This window comes from Oncorhynchus masou, chromosome 9, assembly GCF_036934945.1.
Source record: "Oncorhynchus masou masou isolate Uvic2021 chromosome 9, UVic_Omas_1.1, whole genome shotgun sequence".
Classification (NCBI taxonomy): Eukaryota; Metazoa; Chordata; class Actinopteri; order Salmoniformes; family Salmonidae; genus Oncorhynchus; species Oncorhynchus masou.
This window is the reverse complement of record NC_088220.1, coordinates 51,960,533-51,986,328: the sequence shown is the minus strand read 5'-3', so window position 1 is coordinate 51,986,328 and position 25,796 is coordinate 51,960,533. Positions and strand designations below refer to the sequence as shown.

General features: G+C 42.2%; 1 protein-coding gene and 1 pseudogene across 2 annotated transcripts in view; one reads left to right on the top strand and one right to left on the bottom strand.

Annotated features, from left to right (window-relative positions):
• The first annotated feature begins 340 nt into the window (after positions 1 to 340).
• LOC135546151 (cytochrome P450 2M1-like) lies at positions 341 to 9,849 on the top strand (annotated as a pseudogene).
• The window catches only part of LOC135546150 (glucagon receptor-like), a 34,529-nt gene continuing 18,576 nt past the window's right edge, over positions 9,844 to 25,796 (bottom strand). For both annotated transcript variants that reach the window (XM_064974338.1, XM_064974339.1), the window contains exons 2-14: positions 22,840 to 23,010; positions 22,249 to 22,345; positions 21,881 to 21,988; positions 18,506 to 18,627; positions 16,968 to 17,074; positions 16,368 to 16,521; positions 16,061 to 16,220; positions 15,914 to 15,974; positions 15,749 to 15,818; positions 14,733 to 14,821; positions 13,708 to 13,846; positions 13,443 to 13,484; positions 9,844 to 12,992 (exon numbers count right to left, since the gene is read on the bottom strand). In XM_064974338.1, the coding sequence (XP_064830410.1) occupies positions 12,636 to 12,992; positions 13,443 to 13,484; positions 13,708 to 13,846; positions 14,733 to 14,821; positions 15,749 to 15,818; positions 15,914 to 15,974; positions 16,061 to 16,220; positions 16,368 to 16,521; positions 16,968 to 17,074; positions 18,506 to 18,627; positions 21,881 to 21,988; positions 22,249 to 22,345; positions 22,840 to 22,893 (1,560 nt within the window). In that variant the 5' untranslated portion in view covers positions 22,894 to 23,010 and the 3' untranslated portion in view covers positions 9,844 to 12,635. The remainder of the gene's footprint in view (positions 12,993 to 13,442; positions 13,485 to 13,707; positions 13,847 to 14,732; positions 14,822 to 15,748; positions 15,819 to 15,913; positions 15,975 to 16,060; positions 16,221 to 16,367; positions 16,522 to 16,967; positions 17,075 to 18,505; positions 18,628 to 21,880; positions 21,989 to 22,248; positions 22,346 to 22,839; positions 23,011 to 25,796) is intronic.

The window sequence follows — 25,796 nt, the reverse complement described above, 5'->3', positions numbered from 1 at the left end:
TCAGAGCTACAACCAATACAATTAGATTTGAATCTGTCTATTGTGTGGGTATTTCCTTCAATGATTTTGTCTGCATAAAATGTTTACAAAACAGTTATGCAAGTCGTCTATTAAAATAGGCTATATACAGTGCAGGAGGGTGTACATACCCTAAAGGTATTGTGGGAACACGTCTTTCTTGTTCAAGTATAGTTCCCTGTTTACCTTCCAACCACAGCTAACCTGTAGCAGCTTTTTTTATGAATTAGGTTTCATGTGGTCTTTCTCTCTCTCTGCCTACATAGCTAAGAGTAACTGCCACGTTGCTCTGACACATCTCAATCCTCAAGTGACTTAGAACATGGATTTACAACATGTACTGCAGACTGACATTTTGTCCATAATAATGGCCATAGCCATTATTATTTTACTTTGGAAGTAGATGGGGAAAGAGAGAAGTTATGGACATTTGCCACCGGGTCCTTCACTAATTCCTCTTCTTGGTAACTTGTTACAAATGGATCTGAAACGACCGGACAAGTCCTACATGGAGGTCAGTTAAAAGCCACAAGCTGTCTGATTTTCTCAGTCATAGATGGAGCTATGGAGGCAAGCGCTGCAGTCATAGATCAATATCATAGTTCTAATCATTTGAAGCTGCAGTATACATTGTTTGCAGGGTTGGGGAGTAACTGATTACATGTGTTGTCATCAGATACATGTTGTCTGATTACAAAAAGAACAACTGTAGTCAGTTACCTTACCACCCGAATGATTGTAATCAGATTAGAGCAACTTTTGAAAAACGAGATGATTGATTATTGGTTTACTTTTAAATTCAGAAAGGATGAATATGAGAAAGACAACAACATTTATTCCCCCATAAATTACATTCAATTCAGCGTTTAAAAAAGGCAAAAGTTTAAGTTTGTTCCACCTGAGCAAGTGGAACAATCAGAGACCAATATGATGACACACCAAATCCATTTGTTGGATAATTGTTATATGTTTCTATTGCCTCTTAAAGGGGCAAGTAATCCAAAATGTAACTGAAAGTAATCAGATTATGTTACTGAGTTTGTATATTCCAAAAGTTACATTACTGATTATAATTTGGGGCAGGTACCTAGCAACAATCAGAAAGTAATCTACCTAACCCTGATTGTTTGTTTAGAGACAATGGGATTAAACAGCCTTATTTGGGGTTGTGTGGGGATAAGACAGTTGTACTAAGATCATGAAGCAGTTCAAGAACCTCTCACCTCCTCTCATCAGCTCAGTAAGAAATACGGCTCAGTGTTTACTGTGTGGTTGGGCCCCAAACCTGTAGTGGTGGTCTCTGGCTATCAGGCCATCAAGGAAGCTCTGGTAGACCAAGGAGAAGAGTTCAATGGAAGAGCCAACCCTGCCATTACCCTGAAACTCTTTAACGAGCACGGTGAGTGAAATGAATGGAAGAGGGATGGTGTGACACACGTGTCATAGTCAATCTCTGTGAAAATTGACTTTTCTTAGAAGAGGGAACTACTGTGCTATATTCATCCTATCTGTCTGTGCCTCTGTCCTGTCGTACTCATCAATCTAGGGGTGGGATCAAGTAATGGGCAGAGATGGAAAACTCTTCGCAACTTCTCCTTGATGTCCCTGAAAAACCTCGGAATAGGATGCAGGAGCCTCGAGGAGAGAGTCCAAGAGGAAGCTAAGAGTCTAGTGAAAGCCTTCAGTGAATATGGAGGTATGTCTGTGACATCTGTTTGTGTGTGTGTGTGTGTGCATCAAAATAGGCTGCTGAGGGGAGGACGGCTCATAATAATGGCTGGATCAGAATAAATGGAATGGCATCAAAGACATGGAAACCACGTGTTTGATGTATTTGATACCGTTCCACTAATTCCGCTCCAGCCATTACCACGAGCCTGTCCTCCCCAATTAAGGTTCCACCAACCTCCTGTGGTGTGCATGCATGCGTATTTATGCTTGTTTGCTGTCTCTTCCAGATTCCACTGTGAACCCCAAAGAGCTCCTGTTCCATACTATCATCAACCTATTCTGGTCCATAGTCCTTGGGCGCAGGTTTGAATACAACGACCCAGAGTTTCAGATCTTCTACAAGCCTGTCTATACATACTTCGACATGCTAAAAAGCAAAGTGTCAATGGTATGGTAGCACATGCAGTGCCTTCAGAAAGTATTCACACTTCTTGACTTCCACATTTTTTTGTGTTACAGCCTGAATTAAAAAACAACAACAACATGTCACTGGCCTACAGACCATACCCTATAATGTCAAAGTGGAATTATGTTTTATACATTTCTACAAATTAATTAACCTCTTAAATGTAAAGTCCCCATATTTGGGGACCCTATCTGCAAAAGCAGGGTGTCTGCGGAAAGCTGAATATATTGGCTATTGATCTGTGCCTTAAAATATTTGGTGTTACTTACTATCATAAATGGGTATGCGAATGTATATGGGCAGGCCGAGCCAATGACCTCATTTCAAGATGGCTGCCACCTACATTCTGGTTAGCGTTGTGGAGCATAAACGAAATAAACACGGAATACATCGATTCACACCGAAAGCCGGGATTCCACAGATCATGAGGATATCTTCTTTGTTTGCCTGTGAGCTACCGTTATATTGATCACCAGCCCCGAGAGTCAAAATGTTTAATTTACGAGAGACGAGAAGCACCAAGCACACTGCATTACATTGTCAACAGATTTCATCGCTTTAATTTAATCTCTTTAGCATAAAAGATCGCTTCTCAATGGCGAGTTTTTGTTGTCCAAACTAAGAATGTCGAACAGCTAAAAAAAGGAAGCTATAAATAAGTATACCGACATAGAAACTTTAAATAAAATGCTGGACTCGGATCAGGGGAGCGATTTGGACAATGAGTATTTCGAATCGGCTGCTTTAAAGAAGGATTGGATCCACTTTTAGATCTGTAAGTAAATTATTTTCATTACTTTATATAGCTAAATTATATGTATTTCGTTTTTTATTTTTAAGTTGTCTGCTAGGCCTATGTAACAAGTAATTTCAATGTTATATAATTCTAAAGTAGTTATTGTCTATGTTTCATATTAGTTGACTGTTTTCTGTTAAAAGTTTCATCCTTGTAACTTTGGAAAGGCCACTAAATTATCATGGCCGTTGTTTATTTGTCGTTTTCACTTCTGCCTTTGTCTTCAAACTGTCACTGATTGCACTGTGTGTGCTTCACACCTATGTGAGTCACCGTACAGATAATGTTTAGGCTTGGTGTTTTTTGTTGTTCTCTTTTGAATTTTACCCATTTTCTCCCCAATTTCGTGGTATCCAATTGTTTAGTTGCTCCCGTACGGGCTCGGGAGAGAAGAAGGTTGAAAGTCATGCGTCCTCCGATACACAACCCAACCACACTGCTTCTTAACATGGCGCCATCCAACCCGGAATCCAGCCGCACCAATGTGTCGGAGGAAACACTGTGCACCTGGCAACCTTGGTTTGCGCGCACTGCACCTGCCCCCGCCACAGGAGTCACTGTTGCGCGATGAGACAAGGATTTCCCTAACGGCCAAACCCTCCTTAACCCAGACGACGCTAGACCAATTGTGCGTCGCCCCATGGACCTCCCGGTCACGGCCGGTTACGACAGAGCCTGGGATTTGGGAGCCACCCATTTGGGAGCCACACTTCCCCAGCAAGCAGCAAGCACCCCTGCCGGTCAAGGTCTTCACCCCTCACTGCTATGTCAGTCACCCTCTTGAAAAAGAAAATAGGGCTTGTGGCACCATTTGTCCTAACAGTTTCCCCAAGGTAAACAACATGACAAAACCAGCGGAGAGGGGGACCATACGTTAGAACAGGACTAACAAGCTGCTTTTTGTGAAATGGAAGGACACTAGGGAAGTAACCATGCTCACCACACAGCATAAGGCATTCAATAACAACCGTGTCTAAAGAAGGGTAAAAAAGGAAGAATGTCCCCGTTTCTGTGAAGGTCTGCAATCCCAGCATGTGGTGTGTCGACCTATCTGATGCTTTCATAGTCTACTACCAGGTCCTTCACAAGACCAGGAAGTGGTATAATATTATTTTTTTTTACCACTTTGTGGACATTGCTACAGTAAATGCTTTCATTCTCCACAAGCAGATGGCCAAAGCAAAAGGTCAAACAGTTTTAGAGATGGCTGAATTGGGGGTCCAAAGAAACCTCACAACCATCACAAGACCCCACACTCAAGGTGAGCGCCACTATCCAACAAACATGCCAAAAGACAAAAGGAAGAACTGCAAGCATTGAACAAAACACGATGGGAAGGTGAAATGGCTGATCTTTTGTCCGAAATGCCAGCTTTTTGTTTCCTGGCAGAGATGGACCTCTTCAAAGCCTATCACGACATGGACAAGCTACGGTGAATATGAAATATAATCATCTACACCTGGGTTGCAAAACAAACACAAATGCCATTTGTAAATAGTTCAGATTATTTATATTTTTGCACCTTTTTTAGTGAAGGACACGTGTGTAACCAAGTTTGTGTTTAATAAGACATTTTATATATTTTTTTTAAATATATCTGTTAATTTTATATTGTTTTTGTAAACAATTAATTAGTGTGTGGGACCAATACACTGGATATGTCTAGGCTAAACGTTCAGGCACTTTGGAGAGGTTGAAAAAACACTTGGATATCCTCTGTATGTCCCCGGACACCACCACAATGTTTGAGAGAGGTTGATGTTGTAGAAATTTTGTTTTTATAGTGAACAAAATTTTTTAGGCACATCCAGTGTGCAAAAACAGTGCAATTACCACATTCGGACACTTTGGAGTGGTTGAAAGGACACTTGAATGTACCCTGGATAACAACACCACAATTAGGTTGACATGGTAGAAATTGCTTTTATACTGAACAAATAGCATTTCGAGATTGCAAATATGCAATTGCATTGGTATTATCTAATTTACAGACATATGCCATTTGGAGAGGTTTAGGGACACTTGGAAACGACCCGTGACCACACCTGACACCACTTACTTAAACATCTGCCCATTTCTAGTTGTTAGGTCATTCAATCCCATTTTTTTCTGATATTGTTCGCATGTTGTGGAAGCCGTCTGATGTCTTTCCAGCTCTGGGCATCAATAATTCACTCATAGCTTGTCAATGATAGATGACTTTCAAAATATAAAACAAAAAAAAACTTATTTTATGTGTACTTGATCTTGTGTATTCTGAACTATAACTCCTATGTATCTTCTTATAATTTCCTCATAATCTCCCAGATGTCTTCTTTCCATATATACCACGTTTTGGCATGTCCGAATCATGTAATTAGACATGAATAGCAGTTACTTTTGGGTATGTCTATTTAGGCGGAAACCTACATTTTGCCATTACATTTGAGGTTAAACATTAAAAGCTGAAATGTCTTGAGTCAATAACTATTCAAAAGCCTAAATAAGTTCAAGAATAAATGATTTTTGAATGACTACCTCATCTCTGTACCCCACGCATACAATTATCTGTAAGGTCCCTCAGTCGAGCAATGAATTTTAAACACAGATTCAACCACAAAGACCAGGTAGGTTTTCCAATGCCCCGCAAAGAAGGGCACCTATTGGTAGGTGTGTAAAAAAAATGTAAAAGCAGACACTGAATATCACTTTGAGCATAGTGAAGTTATTAATTACACTTTGTATGGTATGTCAATACACCCAGTCACTACAAAGATACAGGTGTCCTTCCTAACTCAGTTGCCGGAGAGGAAGGACACTGCTCAGCGATTTCCCTTTAAAAAAAATACATGATTGGTTGTATTGATACACAATCTTAAGCCTAATTAATAACTTTACCATGATCAAGGAGATATTCAGTGTCTGTTTAATGCAAGGCATTGGTGGTTGAATCTGTGCTCGAAAAACACTACTCAACCGAGGGACCTTACAGATAATTGTGTGTGTGTGGTACAAAGATGGTTTAGTCATTCAAAAATCATGTTAAACACTATTATTGTCCATGCAACTTATTATATGATTTGCCATAACAAAGGGTGAATACTTTTATAACTTAAGACATTTTAGTTCTTTATTTATTATTAATATGAAAACATTTATATAATGTTCTTTTCACTTTGACATTATGAGGTATTTTGTGTGACAAAGAAATCACAATTGTATCCATTTCAATCCCACTTTGTAATGCAACAAAATGTGAAAAAAATCCAAGGGGGGTGAATTCTTATGAAATGCCTGTTATTTATCTACACCTGCTCTTCCAAACCATGGCTTGATTGTGTCTTATAAGCTTGCCTGCCAAAATGGATAATGATAACAAAAGTATAACAACCACCCTTTCCTTCCCATGTTTCCTATGTTGCTCCTCTTCCAGCTGTACAACATTTCCCCCAGAATCGTTGAGTGCTTTCCAGGAAAACACCAAGAGCTGTTTAAGGCCATAGACAAGGCCAAAGCTTACATACGACTGGAAGCAGATCGTCGCCTTAAATGCCTGGACACCTCTAACCCCCAGGACTACTTTGATGTATTCTTGGTTAAAATGCTGGAGGTAAAACAGTGATTGATTTCTGGAATTTAATGTTAAACCTCTTGAAGTATCAAAAATATGTAATAGCACCAACTAGCCACCAGAAGGCACTGCTTTCCTAAATATATGATTCATGATTACTTGTGTCTGAATCTTTTTGCAAAGTCAAACTTTCTCTCAAACTTTCTCATAAATGTCCTATCAGTGTATGATTTAGAGGTATCTTCCAACTTTCCTTAGGAGAAAGATCAGCCAGGGACCGAGTTCAACTATGACAACTTGTTTCCGTGTGTGTGGGATCTGTTTGCTGCCAGCACAGAGACCCTGTCCTCCACCCTATCACACGCCTGTCTGATGATGATCAAGTACCCTGACATACAAGGTATCCTCTCTTCTGTATCACTGTTATTGAAGTTATACTCATTTATTGCAAATATAGCAAATAATACTGCAACCCAACTTAATGGGCCAGTTTCCAGGATGCAGATTAAGCCTTTTCTTGGACTAAAAAGCACTATACTGAATGGAGATTCCCTATTGAACATGTTTTTAGTCAGAGGAATAATATGGGTCTGGAAAACCAGCCAAAGAAGAGCTGCAACAGAGAGTTTACATTACATACCATGTAAGCAGCACATACATGCTGACATTTCTTCATTCTCAATACACTATAAACACGGTATATAAACATACATGACAGAACCCAAATGCTATGAACGTCTATGACTGTCTCTTCCTCAGAGAAAGTTCAGAAGGAGATAGACGAGGTGATTGGCTCGAACAGAGTCCCCACGGCTGACGACAGACATAAGATGCCCTACACGGACGCTGTCATCCATGAAATTCAGAGAAGTATGTGTCTTGCTCCCACTGCTGTCCCTCACCAAATGACCCGAGACACAACGTTCCACAATTACCACATCCCAAAGGTGACCACCGTTTCTGAAAACTTATCCCAAACATCTATTATTTTTACCTGCTAAACTGCCAATTGTTTTATGTAAGCGCTCTTTTGTAATTCTTCCAGGGTACCACAGTGTTTCCATTGTTGTCCTCTGTGCTGTTTGACCCCAAACTGTTCAAGAAGCCAGATGAGTTTGACCCAGAGAACTTCCTGGATGAAAATGGACACTTTAAGGAAAACAATGGATTTCTTGCTTTTGGACTGGGTAAGATCATGTTACAAGTGGCTAATAAAATAATATGAGACTGTGAAAACAAGAACCACTCCATAGTAGCTCTCAGAGGAAAAGCCTCATCATCATCACACAATATACATACACATTGCTAAAATCTTGTTTGATATGTTTTGCATATCAAACAAGGCCAATGTGTTTGTTTTATTTTTAATTTTTTTATTTCACCTTTATTTTACCAGGTAGGCCTGTTGAGAACAAGTTCGCATTTATAACTGCGACCTGGCCAAGATAAAGCAAAGCAGTGCGACAAAAACAACACCGAGTTACACATGGGATAAACAATCGTACAGTAACACAATAGAAAAATCTGTATACAGTGTGTGCAAATGAAGTAAGGAAGTAAGGCAATAAATAGGCCAATAGTGGCGAAGTAATTACAATTTAGCAATTAACACTAGAGTTATATGTGCAGATGAGGATGTGCAGGTAGAAATACTGGTGTGCAAAAGAGCAGAAAAACAAAACAAATATGGGGATGTGGTAGGTAGTTGGTTGGATGGGCTATTTACAGATGGCCTGTGTACAGCTGCGGCGATTGGTAAGCTGCTCTGACAGCTGACACTTAAAGTTAGTGAGGGAGATATACAGTGGGGCAAAAAATGTATTTAGTCAGCCACCAATTGAGACTCTCCAATACAATCCAACATTGCAGAGTTACAGTGGGGCAGAAAATTGTGCAAGTTCTCCCACTTAAAAAGATGAGAGAGGCCTGTAATTTTCATCATAGGTACACTTCAACTATGACAGACAAAATTAGAAAAATAATCCAGAAAATCACATTGTAGGATTTGTAATGAATTTATTTGCAAATTATGGTGGAAAATAAGTATTTGGTCACCTACAAACAAGCAAGATTTCTGGCTCTCACAGACCTGTAACTTCTTCTTTAAGAGGTTCCTCTGTCCTCCACTCGTTACCTATATTAATGGCACCTGTTTGAACTTGTTATCAGTATAAAAGACACCTGTCCACAACCTCAAACAGTCACACTCCAAACTCCACTATAGCCAAGACCAAAGAGCTGTCAAAGGACACCAGAAACAAAATTGTAGACCTGCACCAGGCTGGGAAGACTGAATCTGCAATAGGTAAGCAGCTTGGTTTGAAGAAATAAACTGTGGGAGCAATTATTAGGAAATGGAAGACATACAAGACCACTGATAATCTCCCTCGATCTGGGGATCCTCGCAAGATCTCACCTCGTGGGGTCAAAATGATCACAAGAACGGTGAGCAAAAATCCCCCCCAAACTTCATTGCTCTAGAGGAGATTTCCATGGAGGAATGGGCCAAAATACCAGCAACAGTGTGTGAAAACCTTGTGAAGACTTACAGAAAACGTTTGACCTCTGTCATTGCCAACAAAGGGTATATAACAAAGTATTGAGATAAACTTTTGTTATTGACCAAATACTTATTTTCCACCATAATTTGAAAATAAATTCATAAAAAATCCTACAATGTGATTTTCTGGATTTCTTTTCTCATTTTGTCTGTCATAGTTGAAGTGTACCTATGATGAAAATTACAGGCCTCTCTCATCTTTTTACGTGGGAGAACTTGCACAATTGGTGGCTGACTAAATACTTTTTTGCCCCACTGTAAGTCTCCAACTTCAGTTATTTTTGCAATTAGTTCCAGTCATTGGCAGCAGAGAACTGGAAGGAAAGGCGGCCAAAGCAGGTGTTGGCTTTGGGGATGACCAGTGAAATATATGTGTAGGTTTCTGTCCCAGGATTGTAGGTTGAGTACTGAAGGTAACCTCTCTCATTGTCCCTCAGGGAAGCGTTCCTGCCTGGGAGATGGAATGGGGATTCCCAGGATGGTGCTCTTCCTATTCTTTACTTCCCTTCTTCAGCGCTTCACCTTCAGGGGCACAAAACCTCCAGAGGAAATTGACGATACTGTAGTATCCTACTTTATTGGCCGCCTGGCGCGCCCCTACACATGCTATGTCAAACTCAGGACAGCAAATATTTAATTGATAAAACAACTTTTAATCTTCATGAAATTCAATGTGATTTATTTTCTGAACAAGGAGGCTCAACAGCAAAGTGGTCATATCTTTCATTATTAATATCTATTTTTTTGTTAGATACAAAAAAAATAGACAAATACTTAAACTGGCAGATTAAGAATAATTTAATTTAAATGACTGGTGAAAATAACAAACATGTACATAAAAAGTGAATAAAAATAGTGTCACATATACAGCATGTCAGATTTGGTGCTGTTCTTTGTACTGTAATTGCCCCGTGATAACATATTCACACACACTGAAATATCACTAGAGTGTCAGTGCACCCAGTTTACCCGTTGACAGGTATATAGAACATGTCGAGTTAAGTCAGAAGGTCATGTCCGTTTACGTAATACGTTCCACCCATGCCACAATGGACCCAATGCATTATGGGTCCAGGGTGACAGTCCAGTACTAACTCACTGCATGGTTCTACCGTAGGCATCCATGGAATCCACCACCCTTTGACCACAGTTTACTGTCCACTCTCCTAGATCCAGGTCACGGCACCACTGTAACACATACTAGCAATGCTAACTAACTCTATGCTACATCCGATAGTTTTTTATTTATTGAAGAGTCAATGTCTGACATAAGCAGTTTTACAAACAAAATTCCAAAAGGTTACATGTGCTGTTGCCAAAGGTACATTATACAAGAGGATATGTAAAGTACAACGCTCAGTTTGTGAATGCTATTTCAGAATTTGTGAGCTTCAGCCAAGCCACTTTGGAAATTAAGATAATATCTCACACACACACACACACACACACACACACCATTAGAGTAGTGATCTATGCCACCAGAGGCATCGAGGCAAGCACCAGTAATGACCTTAGTAGGAATACTGCTAGTGAAATAAATGATCAGTTCATTTGTATGACATAATACATTTTGATGACACTGAGAGATGGATGGTGGACATGCTTGGGTAATGGGTTGGTCCCATTTGGAGTGAATGAGAAGACAGAAATACAGGGAAGTTGACAGCTGCCTGGTTTAATTGCCTATAGAACCACTGTTCAACCGGGGAATAGCGACTAGGTGCAATGTGACCCTCAAATGACAAACCGTAAAATGAGTTGAGGGCTCTGGATGCTCAGACAGATCCATAGACACCGAGTAGTCAAGCTATATCTGGAGAAGTTAGGGACAATGCTGTGTTCGTTTTAGATTGAGACCCTTCTTTAAATAAGAGTAGGAGATTGTTAGCTGGGTTCACACACAAAAAGAAGTGGCCTTTTAGCGAAACTCATATTGGTTGATTGGTATTTCAAATCTTCACTAAGGGTGAGTTTGTAATCAGGGCAAAACATTTAGTTTGTCACAGATTCCAGCCTGGAGAACTGAGTTTGTTTCATCCTTGCACAGATATATGTAATGTAACAGATGTCTTCACATAGGATGAATAGAATGGATCCTAGCTTTGCAAACATGCTGTCAGACACATAGACCTACATACCATCAACACACATACAGTAGACTACTTGAGCATTTTGTAGCTGTGGTTCATCATGTAGAGCGCCATTTCCTATTGCACCATAGTGTCTAGGCCACATGACAGCAGGGGTACTGGGGACTGGGACCTTAATTCCCAGAGAGATTCCCTCTAGGCATGTTACGACCTGTGGTCAGGGGAATATAAAACTGTCAGCTGGTTGGTAAGTGGTTATGGTTAGTCTGGAAAACCTACAAGAAAAAAAAACTATTTGTGGAGGGCAACAGGCTACCAGAACTCACCGCGATAGAGATCATATGCAGTTCAGATTGCATAAGCCTGTGATAAATCGAGAAGATGAAAGAAGGTGCCACAGACTACGCCATTCCAGTTATCGTCTTTTCATTTGCATGTAGATACAGCGCTTAAAAGACCTCTAAATTACGTTCACCTTCCATTCTGTGATAGTTTTCACTATGTCAATAGGACCTTACAAATCATTCAACCCATTTTGACAGTGCGTGTAATCCGAGAATGTATCTTTCTCATTTGCAGACACAGCCACCACCATGATAGTAATGTGCCTGCCTTAAGGTCTACGATATTGCGTAAGAACGCCATTCCTTTGCTCACTGTATTCAGTTAAGCCTATAAGGTTGCAGTAAATGTATGACGAGTGAGCAAGGGGCTTTAGAGATGTTAAACGATTGGGTGAGAAGAATTCAAAACACAGTGTTGCCAAGGGAAACCATAGTGTTTGTGCAGCTAGCTCACTGGGGAAGACAATATTGGTTTTACTCCCCTCTTGCCTTCTCTAAGTCCCTCACTGAGTTTGTCCAATACCAACATATAGACACACTATTGTTAGAATTATCCATTGCACATGAAAAGACGGTCCACGGTTGGCACATAACGTTTCCATTTTGTCCACTAGTAGAGCAAGAGGTAGAAAACAAAAGAAGCAAACCCCCAAAACAGTCGAATCAGAGCAGATCAAGGTTGGACGGTGTTCATTTCCTAATTGAAGTAGCTTTCCTCAACATCTGGAAGTCCCATAGGGCGGCGTACAATTGGCCCAGCGTCGTCCGGGTTTGGCCAGGGTAGGCTGTCATTGTAAATAAGTTAAATAAAGCTTAAATAAAATTTTAAAAAGTCAATCTAGGTCGATTGAGGCGATATTGCACTTGGGATGGGTCATCTTATCTGCTACTGAAAACCTATAGGAGTCACAACACACAGCCTGATTGGCCAGTGCAGAAAAAACATTCTGCCAATCATCCAATGAGTCCCGGATCATGTTCACACAACTATTAAGACATGGGTTCGATGAAACACTAACTACAGTCGGCCACATAGATCTGGAAGTACACAACTGAAGCAGGCAGGTTGTCTGCTTTGGATTCCACCCACTAGAAATGACAAAGGTAGCCAGCTAGTCATTAGCCCCCTCACCGAGCCACTCAGCAGTAGCTCTCAGAGTATTTGATGGCTCCCTCTCCGCCCCCTTTTTCCAGCGGAGCTCCATCAAGGCCGTTCAGCACCTGCTTGCGGGCGGAAATGTAGCAGTAGGCCTTTCCCTTTTTGGCCCCTGGGTGGTGGTGTGGGCGCGGGTGGGCATGCGGCCCCGAGGCGGAGGCGTCCGAGAAGAGGTTGTGGGTATCCTCCTGTGGACAGTCAGGCTGGCAGGGCGGGTCGTGGTGGCACTGCCCGCCGCCGGTGCCCCCCTGTGGCGTGTTGCTGCCTGTGTTGCGAAGGTCGTCCAGGACGTTCATGCCCAGCTTCCATCGCTGCCACTTCTTCTTTATCTCTGACTGCACCTGGGAGAGATGGAGAGAGATGAACGAGGGAAGGTAATGAGTTTTTCCTGACCTTATGATCTGACCAGGATACAAATTGTATCTAAATTTGATCGTTATTCTCTTTAAGCACTACAGTATGTATGCTACCTCAACCAAACTAGGCCATATCTCAACAGGAAATACATCAGACATTTCATGTCACACAGGGGCCTAACCACTTCTTGACTCTAGACATGGCTGGACCCCTCAGTGACATCACCGTTGCCCTGCGGACTTAGGTAGTGAGCTTCTCTGTGTGACAGCTAACCCACAGTGACAGGGTGACATACCCAGCAGGTCACAGAAAGCGCTGGCTTCTCATAGGAACAAACAGAGACGAACGTGTCGTAAACTCAGGTGCTACGGCTGTTCAAGTGCACTCATTTTGCCCTGGGCTTTGTTGAGAGCACACTTCACTTCCTTACTCACCTCTTTATTGACGAAGCAGTACAGGATGGCAACCAGTAGACCCTGTGGGATGAGAGAGTGAGAGGCATCAGCAGAAGAGAGAGGTAATCAATCTTCCCCCATCTAACACATACAGTACCTAACAGAAGCACCGCAGAGAGAAAGTTCATGGAGTAACAAGCAAGAGTGCATGCGGGCACGGGACACATGCACACTCACTCACACAGCATGCATACCCAAACACACCCCCATATAGACAAATAACTTTTGTATCTCATCATATTACCTGGAAAGAGTTGAAGAAAAGTTCAAAGAAGAGGTTGATATTTCGGAGGACGCCCTCGGTCTGTTCCTCTGAAATCACGGCAAAGACAACCTCATGGATGCCGAGGAGAGGGATGAGGGTCAGAGTGGACTTTGCCAACCTGCACACACAGAGCATCCTTTACAGAGCCGAGCAAGGGCAACTATTAGCGAGGTCTGTTTGGTCCTATATGGTGAATCACTTTCATCAATGGCATCAATGGATGGTTCACTTTTCACACAAACACATAAAACGCCAAACAAAGAAAGCCTCAACTTCCACACCTGGACTCAAGAGCAGGAATGTTAAGTAACGTTTTCAAAGCATCTTGGGAAATCAGAAAGGCAATTCTCTTCCCATGACTCTTTTGGTGGCTCAGAATCAGTGCATCAGCTGCACCTTAGATTCCAATCAGACTCGTGTTGTCCGGCGTACCTCGAGGCCAGGCTTAGTTCAGAGGATTATGCATGCAACTGGTCTCTTGGATGTGGCTGGTTTCCTAAAAAAAAAAAAGTATATACACCGTCTCCAAGGACCACGGCTCACAATCAAAGGACGGGAAGGCCCCCGTTGAACCCCACAGAAACATCAAATGATTCCACAGCTCCCTTTACGCTGCATACTTTAAAAGGGCAAGTTAACTTAGTGATGGATTATTGAGGTAATGGATGTCAACGGAGTTTGGAGCAACAAAAACAATTGTGTGGATAGTGTCATGTCATCCTAATGTCTGCTGACTCGCACAAGACTAGAGTCCTCGTGTGTTTAGGCTGGAGGATAGGTGACAACGGCGCTGCCCAAGGTACGGTAATGTTCCGTGAATACGACAGTGTTTAACAAGGTATGACATAGACAAAGTTACGTGACAAAGAAACACATAAAACACGTGTGAGCAATGAGTTGGCTTCATCAGTTTTTATAAGATACAATACAGTGTTTGTTTTGTGTTTTCATTTTGATCTGCTTTCATGTCATTCATGGATTAGAAGGTGCTGTATCTTTCTTACCTGAATTTATAATCAGTGTACCTCATTTGGTTTGCCTTCAATTTGGAGACAAGGATCTGTATTATCCGAATAAATATGAAAAAGTTGACCTGGAATAAAAAAAATAAAAAAGATAAATAAAACACAATCAACATCAAACCACCAAGTATTAGCTTTATTAAATGTCAGAGAGAGAAAAAAGGATGTGTTTCCAAATAGGTCTGTTCTGTTCTCTGGCATTTCAGTATTATATGACTGTTGAAGCAGGGTGAATATGTGAGAATTCCACAATAAGTTTGAGTTCCAAAGTCAGACTGCAACATGTTAGGGGTATTAACTGCAAAGTCCAGGTGACAGAGCGCAACTGCACGTCGTATTACGTGCGAATTACTCCTATTTACTTAACCTTTATTTTGACAGGCTGTCATGCTATTTTACAGATGAGCCTTGCAATTATAAAAATATACACATCAATACAATGAAAAAAGTAAAAGAGAGATAGAAAACACAGTCTATGTCTAACATTACTAACTATGTCAAAAGATGTTAGGCATTTAGACCTTAGGGGAAATGTGAGAGTTGTGGGACAAATTACAAATCATCTGTGACAGGAGAGTCCTCATCTCTTCTGGCATGTTGCTTCTGATGCAAAATACCATAGAAAAAAAATGATATTTTCCTCCTCTCAGAGTTTCCCTGAGAGACACTAATTAAACACTCTTTAGATCAAGCTTCAATGAACATGTTAAGTTTTACTAAGAAAAGAAAAGAAACCAAGTGACATTCATTTCGTCTTCTGGGTTGATGAGTCATCCATTCATTTTAATGTACAGTGCATTCCGGAACCAAAACATGCCCACTCAGCTTTCACATTCGCACAATTTCCCCAGGCTTGTCATGGTCTGCTAACTTCAAAGAGACAAGACTGCAGGGGGAAGAGGAGAGGAGAGGTGGGTTGACGAATGAGTAACCCCTGGACCACCATTGCTTTAGGGCACACAGCACAGTCGACACACACACACGTTACACACACTCACCAGAATGGCCAGGAGGATGGGTGTGCGGATGATCCACCAGTACGCCATGTTCTCATTGATCTCCCAGCACCTGGGAGGAGATATGTCACAATCTCTCAGTCGGAATTCTGTTTTTAGTAACAGATGATGAGGAAATAAGATTGAATGGAAATGAGAGTGACTCACCGTGTATTCTCATACAGGTACCGCACTATAATCCAGGGGACCACAAATAACACTGGGGATCCTACACACAGTGTCATAAACCATACATTACTGTCAGGAAACAGCATTTACATTATTTATCATGCGTGTGTGTGTGTGTATATCTACCCCAGCCGATGAAGAGGTATCCACAGAAGTAGCTGTTCTCTGAGAAGACCATGAGCACCAGCAGGTTGTGAAGGTACAGGCCCTCCACCAGCAGCCAGTAGTAGTTAGCCCCCACACAGTACTGCATCAGCACCTGGGCCACACGGCAGCCAGACAGGGCCTGGGGGCAAAGGTCAGGGGTCAAATGTCAGAGGCGGAGATCAAGGATGGCTGTCTAATGTATGAGAGACGAATTGTGTCTTTAAACAGTACGCTCGAGTGTGTGTTTCTGTAACGTGCGTTAGTGTGTACAGCCTTTGGTTCCGACCTTATCACTGAGGACGTTGGACACGTCTCTGTTGTCTCTGAACTCTGGGGTGTCCCTGGTGAGGACAGCATCTCTGGTGAGGATGGATATGGCTCGCAGGATGAAGGACGCAAACAGATTGGTGTGGATATAGTTCCTGGTGCACCTTAGTTTCCTAGGGTACAACGCTTGACAATGAGATTACTGTTCTTTCCCGCATCATGTACATTATATGTCATGTGTCAAGTGTAGGATTTTAATTTGATCACTCTTTTGTTGATGAGAATATTCATGCACAGTAGGGTTGTATTCAAAGTTTAAAAAGGCTTCTAAAGTTTGTAATTTCCACTTTAAAATTTCAGAACTTGCCATAACAAGAAATATCCATTAATTATAATCCACATAATTCACATTTCCTCTTGCTGCAGGATTATTTTCCTGCTGTAGCAAACTGGCTCAAATTAAGATCTGTATGATTTACATTTACCTAATTCACATTAGATGACTAGAAGTGAAGCCATTGCCTTAGTCCAAACAAACAGTCCCACAGTCAGAGTCAAATCCTGACATATAAATATGGACTGTATACTGTTTATGACTGTGGTCAGAGCCAGTATTTACCTGAAGATGAGCAGTATGATGAGGGCCAGGGAAAGGCTGGCCAGGGACAGAGAGTAGCCCACAGTGTACATCACCCGGAAGTAGGCCAAGATCACCATCTGGTTCTCCTGTGGACAAACAAAGACCTGCACTCAAATCCCAAGTAGACGAGGGAACAACATGACCCTGTTTTCACCTATAACTCTCTGACTCTATTGTTGATGTGCTGTGTTGTACTAATGTCCTGTCCTTTTGGTAGAGTGCAAACAGGGACACGGATACAGACGAAGCAGATGCACTGACCGCAAAAAGTCCTCTTGTCTTGTTGCCTATTATGCCTTGGAAAATGTTCAAAAACACTTTAATGATGCTCAGTACACTATAATAAACTCCTATTAAAAATGCACATTTACACACCAATAGTGGGGGAAAATGCATTGGAAATATAGGGAGCGTTATTTAATTCACTGCGAACAGCGATCAGCGTTTACCAACCTATTTTTCTTATCATCAGGGAGTCTGGCTGCAGACTGGAGTACATTTCAGCTGTGGGTCCAATGAGGCAAAGCAGCGTTGCATCATTGGTTGCCAGCAAAAACATAACCCCTAGGTGACGGCTGTCTCCCTCTTCATAAAGAGAGGACTGTGTGTCTCTCAGAGCTCACCATCACACTCTGAAGCCCTAGCAGATCTATAATCCAGTATGTAGTACTGACTGTAAGGTTCTGTATTTAATTTCTTTAGTCAACCTTGTGTTCTGTTTCCTTGTGTTCTTGAACGTAGCCCTGTCTTTCATTTTCGTTCATTGATTTCATCTGTGTTAGTTACTCACCTGGTCTCATCAGCTCCTTATTTAGTTCAGTACATTCTGTTTGTGCCTTTGTGAGGTATTGTTCATTTTGACTCTACTAAGTCTTTTCCTAGCTCGTTTGTGAGAACCAGTTATAGCCTTCAGTCCTAGTTTTGATTCACCTGCCTGTTTGCCTACCTGTGTATGACCATGATTCCTGCCTTCTGCGAAAAACCTGCTGCGCCCTGCGCGTGAATCTACACCTTTTTCCTCCTGAGTATTCATTACACTGACGAAAGTAATGACATCTTTTCTATTGATGTAGTAAATGGACCATTCATTACTGAGCTCGTAATGGAGTGCAGCACTAGATGTGAAATTAAGAGAGGGTAAGGATGACTTGAGTTGAGCATGCTGATAGGGATGATTGGAAGTCAACATGAGCGGACAGCAACTGCTGCTAGCCCACCTCAACATCCATAAGCAATCAGAGCATTCGGGCATTATCGTAAAGGAATGGCCATTCTGGTAATTGCATTTCTATGTCCCCTACAGGTGGTATGCCATTGGAATACCTACTCTATTACTCATTGCTTTTTGAATGGCTATTTGGCCATGAATTAGTTAACCTCTCAAAGTTTTCTAAAAAATGACATATAGTAATTAAAAGCATTAACCCTTTGAAAGTATCTTGTTCTCCTCTTAGCCATGTGTTTTATGCGCTCTGACAAGAGGGTCTATTTCAGGAATGGTGCATGATGGGTATTACCTGTGCCACCTGCTGGTTGTTGTCTGCGTTGCACTGGGAGTGGTCCCTCCATGTACTGCTGGTGTTGTTAACGGCCCACTGGCCATCAGGCCCACACTCCCGCAACACATACCCATTACGAACTGCATAGACATGCAGAGGGAGAGATGAAGAAGTCAAACAGATGAGACAAATGGAATTCTGTACATTGACATTAAAACTAGTAGATGGTGATAGCGCTGAAGTCATCCACGTATTCCTATAGAAAACTCCCAATGGCGCATGAAGCCGGAACTATTTGAATTTGAAGCTCGCCATATTGCTGAATGGGACTGAATGGCACCCCAAAATTGCTAAGCATCATGGTGAAAGTATCTGTAACTAGCATAACTAGCAAAGGACCGTGGTCGATGTAGTGGTATTCATCCTGCATGACCATTATTGGTCTGTGCCGCCCATTATTGGTCTGTGCCGCCCATTATTGGTCTGTGTCCGCCCATTATTGGTCTGTGTCCACCCATTGTTGGTCTGTGTCCACCCATTATTGGTCTGTGTCTGCCCATTATTGGTCTGTGTCTGCCCATTATTGGTCTGTGCCCGCCCATTATTGGTCTGTGTCCGCCCATTATTGGTCTGTGTCCACCCATTGTTGGTCTGTGTCCGCCCATTATTGGTCTGTGTCCGCCCATTATTGGTCTGTGTCCGCCCATTATTGGTCTGTGTCCGCCCATTATTGGTCTGTGTCCCCCCATTATTGGTCTGTATCCGCACGTCGTCCTGTGTGATGACAAAATGTAGCAGTCAGAATGGATCACGATTGAATTAAATATCGCGATTTGTAGTGGAATTTAAAATAATTGACAGTGGGGATATAACTTGATCATAATAAACACATTTTAGAGCACAAAATGACCGCATTTTTTTTGGGGGGGGCAGACCAGGGGCCTCATCTATAAACCGTGCATATGTACAAAATATAGCCGAAAATGAGTGTGCACCAGATTTCACACGAAAGTGGGCATTTATTCAGATTCTACTTGACATGAGAATGTGTTAGGGACCGCGCTGCCATTATACCGCTCAGGAAGGAGACGCGTTCTGTCTCCTGGAGATCAGATGAATTGCAATTCATTGCAAAGTCCCTCTTTGCCATGCAAATGAACTGAATCCACTGCATTTCAGCCCTGCCACAAAAGGACCAGCTGACATCATGTCAGTGATTCTCTCGTTAACACAGGTGTGAGTGTTAACGAGGACAAGGCTGGAGACCACTCTGTCATGCTGATTGAGTTCGAATAACAGACAGGAAGCTTCAAAAGGAGGGTGGTGCTTGAAATCATTGTTCTTTCTCGGTCAACCATGGTTACCTGCAAGGAAACAGGTGCCGTCATCATTGCTTTGCACAAAAAGGGCTTCACAGGCAAAGATATTGCTGCCAGTAAGATTGCACCTAAATCAACCATTTATCGGATCATCAAGAACTTCAAGGAGAGTGGTTCAATTGTTGTGAAGAAGGCTTCAGGGCGCCCAAGACAGTCCAACAAGCGCCAGGACCATCTCCTAAAGTTGATTCAGCTGCGGGATCGGGGCACCACCAGTACAGAGCTTGCTCAGGAATGGCAGCAGGCAGGTGTGAGTGCATCTGCACGCACAGTGAGGCGAAGACTTTGAGAATGGCCTGGTGTCAAGAAGGGCAGCAAAGAAGCCATTTCTCTCCAGGAAAAACATCAGGGACAGGCTGATATTCTGCAAAAGGTACAGGGATTGGACTGCTGAGGACTGGGGTGAAGTCATTTTCTTTGATGAATACCCTTTCCGATTGTTTGGGGCATCTGGAAAAAAGCTTGTCCGGAGAAGACAAGGTGAGCGCTACCATCAGTCCTGTGTTATGCCAACAGTAAAGCATCCTGAGACCATTCATGTGTGGGGTTGCTTCTCAGCCAAGGGAGTGGGCTCATTCACAATTTTGCCTAAGAACACAGCCATGAATAAAGAATGGTACCAACACATCCACCAAGAGCAACTTCTCCCAACCATCCAGGAACAGTTTGGTGATGAACACTGCCTTTTCCAGCATGATGGAGCACCTTGCCATAAGGCTAAAGTGATAAACAAAAACCCACAAATTCTGACAAACTCCAAGCATTGAATATGCAAGAATGGGCTGCCATCAGTCAGGATGTGGCCCAGAAGTTAATTGACAGCATGCCAGGGCGGATTGCAGAGGTCTTGAAAAAGAAGGGTCAACACTGCAAATATTGACTCTTTGCATCAACTTCATGTAATTGTCAATAAAAGCCTTTGACACTTATGTAAATGCTTGTAATTATACTTCAGTATTCCATAGTAACATCTGACAACAAAATATCTAAAGACACTGAAGTGGAAAACTTTGTGGAAATGAATATTTGTGTCAATCTCAAAACTTTTGGCCACGACTCGTACCGCTAAATGCCTTTCTTGCTTGCTCTTTCAAAACAATGCAGTAATGAAAGTCAGTAGTGCTATAATAATTGAATAAAAAGCCAAATAGAACAAAAACACACAAGAAATAGAACTGTGAGCACTGTCATTTGTTGTTGTTGTAGCCCCACAATGTTTCAGAGTGCGTGGGCAGTCCATCATAAAACATTGTTGAATTCAAATGTTCCGCTGACAGGTCCCCGACAATTTGCCATTTTTTTCTCGTTCAGAAACGGGCACAGTCCTGTTCCAGACACAGCATAAATTACTGCTAAAGATGAAAACATTCTGCCAACACAGTAAATAGACCGGTAGCTTATGTCAAATATTTGACAGTATGAGTAGGTTACAGTATTGCTGTGTCGATAGGAGCGTGACATCATTGCCTATTTCATCTTAGAGTCTATACCAAGGCAGGAAATCCAAAAACCCAATCATCTATTGATGAACTTTTGAACAACAATTAGTCTTTTGCATTACGTGGTCTATTGACAATAGTTCCAAATAATCCTGCAATTAAATGGCATTATTGTCATCATAAAAGGGGAATGAAGTGTTTTCCAGGCAAAGTTTTAATGCTCAGTCAAGCGTCCACAGTTTTAAGACAAGGCTGATTTATAATGGGAAACATGCGTATGCTTGTAATACTGTGTACAGTATGTCATGCGCCAAGTTAATCAAAATCAATATTATTTCAGAAATGGGCAGGGTTATAAATACGGCCCCAGGGCTTTTGGCGCCGCTAGGTTGCTACGCAGCAGCCGACCAGCAGAGCTTATGATTTCACGCTCCAGACCAGACACTGGGGGCCTGATTCTGTACGGCTTTAGACAGAAACAGTGTTAGCATTAACCTCTTAGCTGGAAGTCGGATGAAACAAAATCTCATTTATCCTACCGAACCATAAAGCACTAACCAATGCCACACCAGTACCTTGGTTGTACCAGGGGAGGTACCACGGGCAGGGCACTTTAACCGTGGTGTTGGGGACACCCTCCGGCCAGCAGGCGTACATGTCAAACATACGGCCGCAGAACAAGCCTGGGGGGAGAAGAGAAGATATAAGTAAGCCGTAAGTAAGCAGGCAGACAGCAGACCCTGAATCCTTCATTTTTAGTCTGAAGCTAAACAGGATAGAGACTGATTAGTTAAGGGGTGATGAAGCCATTATAATTGTGAAGCCACCTGCATATTTCTACTGTCTACTCTAGACGATAACGTTTTAGATGTTATTCTATCTGATTTATAAACCCGTAATGTGGTTTGTCTGATTAGGACAGGCGTCTGTTTTTGAGTCTTACCTGGGGGTGTGGGGTCCGTGCTCATTCTCAGCAGGCACTCGTTCCTGTATCTGTTCCATTCCTCTACCGTGTGCTTCACCGTCTTCGTTGACACAAGCTGCCGGTCATAAATCACAAGATTGAGGGTCAGGGGTCAACCCCAGTGGGTTATTCTGGGTAAGCCCTACAATACCTCACTGGGTTTAAAAACCTGACTGGATATAAAGCACTAATGCCTTGGCTTAGTGTAGTGTTGTAACTTAAGTTCTCCATAAAAGCTGACATATACATTCACTAAACCAGCTGCATTGATTGAGGATGCAAAGCACATCACACTGACACTACTGTTAAGATCAGCTTCCCAGCACTCTGATTGTGTTCTATAAAGCACACAGACCATCATTATTATTATCTGCAGTGATTCAGAACGGTGAATCATCTTCACATGACTTACATTTCATAACGGCTCCTGAGGACAATCAAACAAACTAACGACGGAAGCGTCTAATGACACGACACACTTCTACGGATGGGATTGTGAAGGTGCAAAGTAATGTTATAAGTACAATCACTACTGCCGTAATGAGCAGAAACAAAGTTAAATGTGCCTACCACAGTTCTGCACAGGACAGACAGGATGAGGAGGAGGATAGCAGGGGTCTTCATCACTTAGAGGAGTGCCAGGGCGGAGGGCCACTCATCATCTCAGGGCTGCTGGGTGTTTTTGACCCAGGGGGGCCAGAACCAGGCATTGCCTCAGACCTCCACCCCATAGCCCACACCCTGAAAAACAACACACACAATCAGTTAGACCTACTGTGTACAGTACAGAGCAATCACACAATATGGGTTTGGGTTACAATTCTTATCATGTAGTATGCTAAAACAAGCTTGTGGGTCCACAATGGGAATAGGATTTGGCATTTGATTTGTGGAAAGGAAGTCAAAACGTAATGGCACGGGATCAATGATGCTGGCCCAATAATTGTGGCAGATGAGAATTTATATTTTCGTCAAGTGATGTAGCCACTTAGTTCAAATGTTAATGAGCCCAATCAACATGTAATCATTCATGAATCCATGAAGGCCAATGAGGCCATGTAGCTGATTAGAGCATGTGTGGTTTCGGCTCACTATTTCCCAAGGACACTGTGACAACAAGACACCCATTTTGTTGCTACTGTAGTGTAGGCCAATTTGAGCACGTCCACACCCAAGTCTCCCAAAGACATCTCAATGAAATCTAACCAGAGTGCTATCTAACAATCTGATGGGAGGGCCAGTCGTTGTAATCTTGGAAACATCTACATAAAGAAGCCCAGAGCCATATACTCTATTTAGAGAGTTAGGACATTGAGGTTTCTGCATTATGATGCATTTACATGTCACAACAACATAATTATGGCAGCCATGTTAGCTCCCCATTAATATTACATGGGGAAAATTGAAACAAGAAACAGATCATCAACGAGGGGCTACTGCCTTGGTAACCAAACAAACACACTTGCCAGTTTAGCTAACCAAACCATCAGTCCTAGCTTGCTATTAAGAACATTGAATTCAACAATGCCAATAACGTTTTCAATTCTTCTTCTGCTTTCAAAAGCAGCTCAAACTGGTAAGAATGAACTATAGCCTTTGAATTCTACCGTGCAAATACACTGTTATGGGGAAATAATGCACAATCTAGAATGCCCTTCATGAGTGTCCAACAATGCCATGGTATAATGCTATGTAACTGAATGTCTAGAATTAGAACAATATTCAAAATTCTAAAAGTTGGCCTAACTCTAAATATAGCTCTGAAGAAGCTGCATGCCTGTATCTAGAGACAAAGTGTTTTGTTCAGTCATGTATGACAGAAAAGGTCAATTATTAAATGTTTTTTTTGTGGGGTGTGCTAAACAGTGTGGAAAACTGTGTGAATTATCTTTAAAAATACAAACACAGCCCTCCGAGTGGTGCTGAGGTCTAAGGCATTGCATCACAGCACTAGCTGAGCAACTAGAGATCCTGGTTCGAGTCCAGGCTCTGTTGCAGCCGGCCCGGGAGATCCACAGGAGACCCATGGGGCGGTGGACAATTGGCCCAGCGTCTTCCGGATAAGGGGAGGGTTTGGCCTGTAGGGATGTTCTTGTCCCATCGCACACTAGTGACTCCTGCGGCGGGCCGGGCGTAATGCACGCTGACACGGTCACCACGTGTACGGCGTTTCCTCCGACACTGTGTTTCCTTCCGGCGGCTGGTTAAGCTGGCATTGTGTCAAGAAGCAGCTTGGCTGGGTTGTGTTTTTGGAGGACGCACGGCTCTCGACCTTCACCTCTCCCGAGTAAGTACAGGAGTTGCAGCGAATAGGCAAGACTGTAACTACCAATTGGAAACCACGAAAGTGGGGAAACATTTATTTAAAAAAAATAAAAGAATACAAACACTGAACATAAAATATTGTTCCCATTGTGCCTGCTATGTTACTTAAAGAGCTGGAACACATTGGTCTACACAGCAACTCCCTCAATGTACATACTGTACTGTACTAACCTCATTGTTGGGGATCAGACATTTTATACAAAGAGTTTGTGCTTTTGTTTACAAAGAGTTCATGCTTCATGCACACAGAGGATCCTTTTTCAGACCGAGAATTCTTCCTGCAAAAGGAATTGGGAAATTGTATGCATCACATCAGTCACATTGACAAGACTTTCTTTTCCCTCTGAATTCTATTTTTCTTGTGCTGTATTACATCTCTCGTGATTTGAAAAACGTTCTACATCTACAAAAATAACCCCAACTGTGTACATTGATCGAACATGACATGTTTGAGTTTTAGGGCATAAAAGAGTTGAGGGGGAGTTGCACAGTATCCTGCCTTCGTCTAGCTTGTTTTTCTTTTCAGGGGCCAATTCCCAGCAGGTGTCTCTATTTTTTTCCTCTGTACAAAAGAAAATCCAGTAAGTCTGCAGACAAACACTGTAGCATACACACAAGACCAAGAGTAGATACTCAAAACACAGATTGTGATCCAAAGTACACTGTCAGTACTTTATTCCTTCACAAACTAAGAGCAGCCATTTCAAAACACCCCGAATAGCGTCAACTTCACATCAGAAGAACGCTCTGAAAAGAACTATTAAGGTTCAAAGCTGAAGATGCCTCTGGTTTAATTTATTCAGTAACTCTTAAACAAGCAGACGAACTGTGAGGGTTTTCTTGACCCGTGAAGGGTTTGGACTAAAACCAAGAACCGACAGGCCATTATTACCATGTCATCTCATCATGATAAACACATCTTCGTTTAAGTCAACATGTCAGTCAAGCTACTGAACCCTAATACAGCCCTTACACCTACTATGGCCGTGCAAAACAGAAAAGGAAGTTCCATGTTATCCAACAGACAATATGAGGAAATGATTTGCACATCTGCTGGGTGAGAACCTGCTCATTATGTGGTGGGTCATATTTGCACAGTAATGAATCCTAATGAAAACCCAACTCGTTAGCAAGGCCCTGGGCCTCGGGCAATTCCAGTGCACCACTGTGAAGAAAACAATACTTTTTTTTACGAGAGTTTA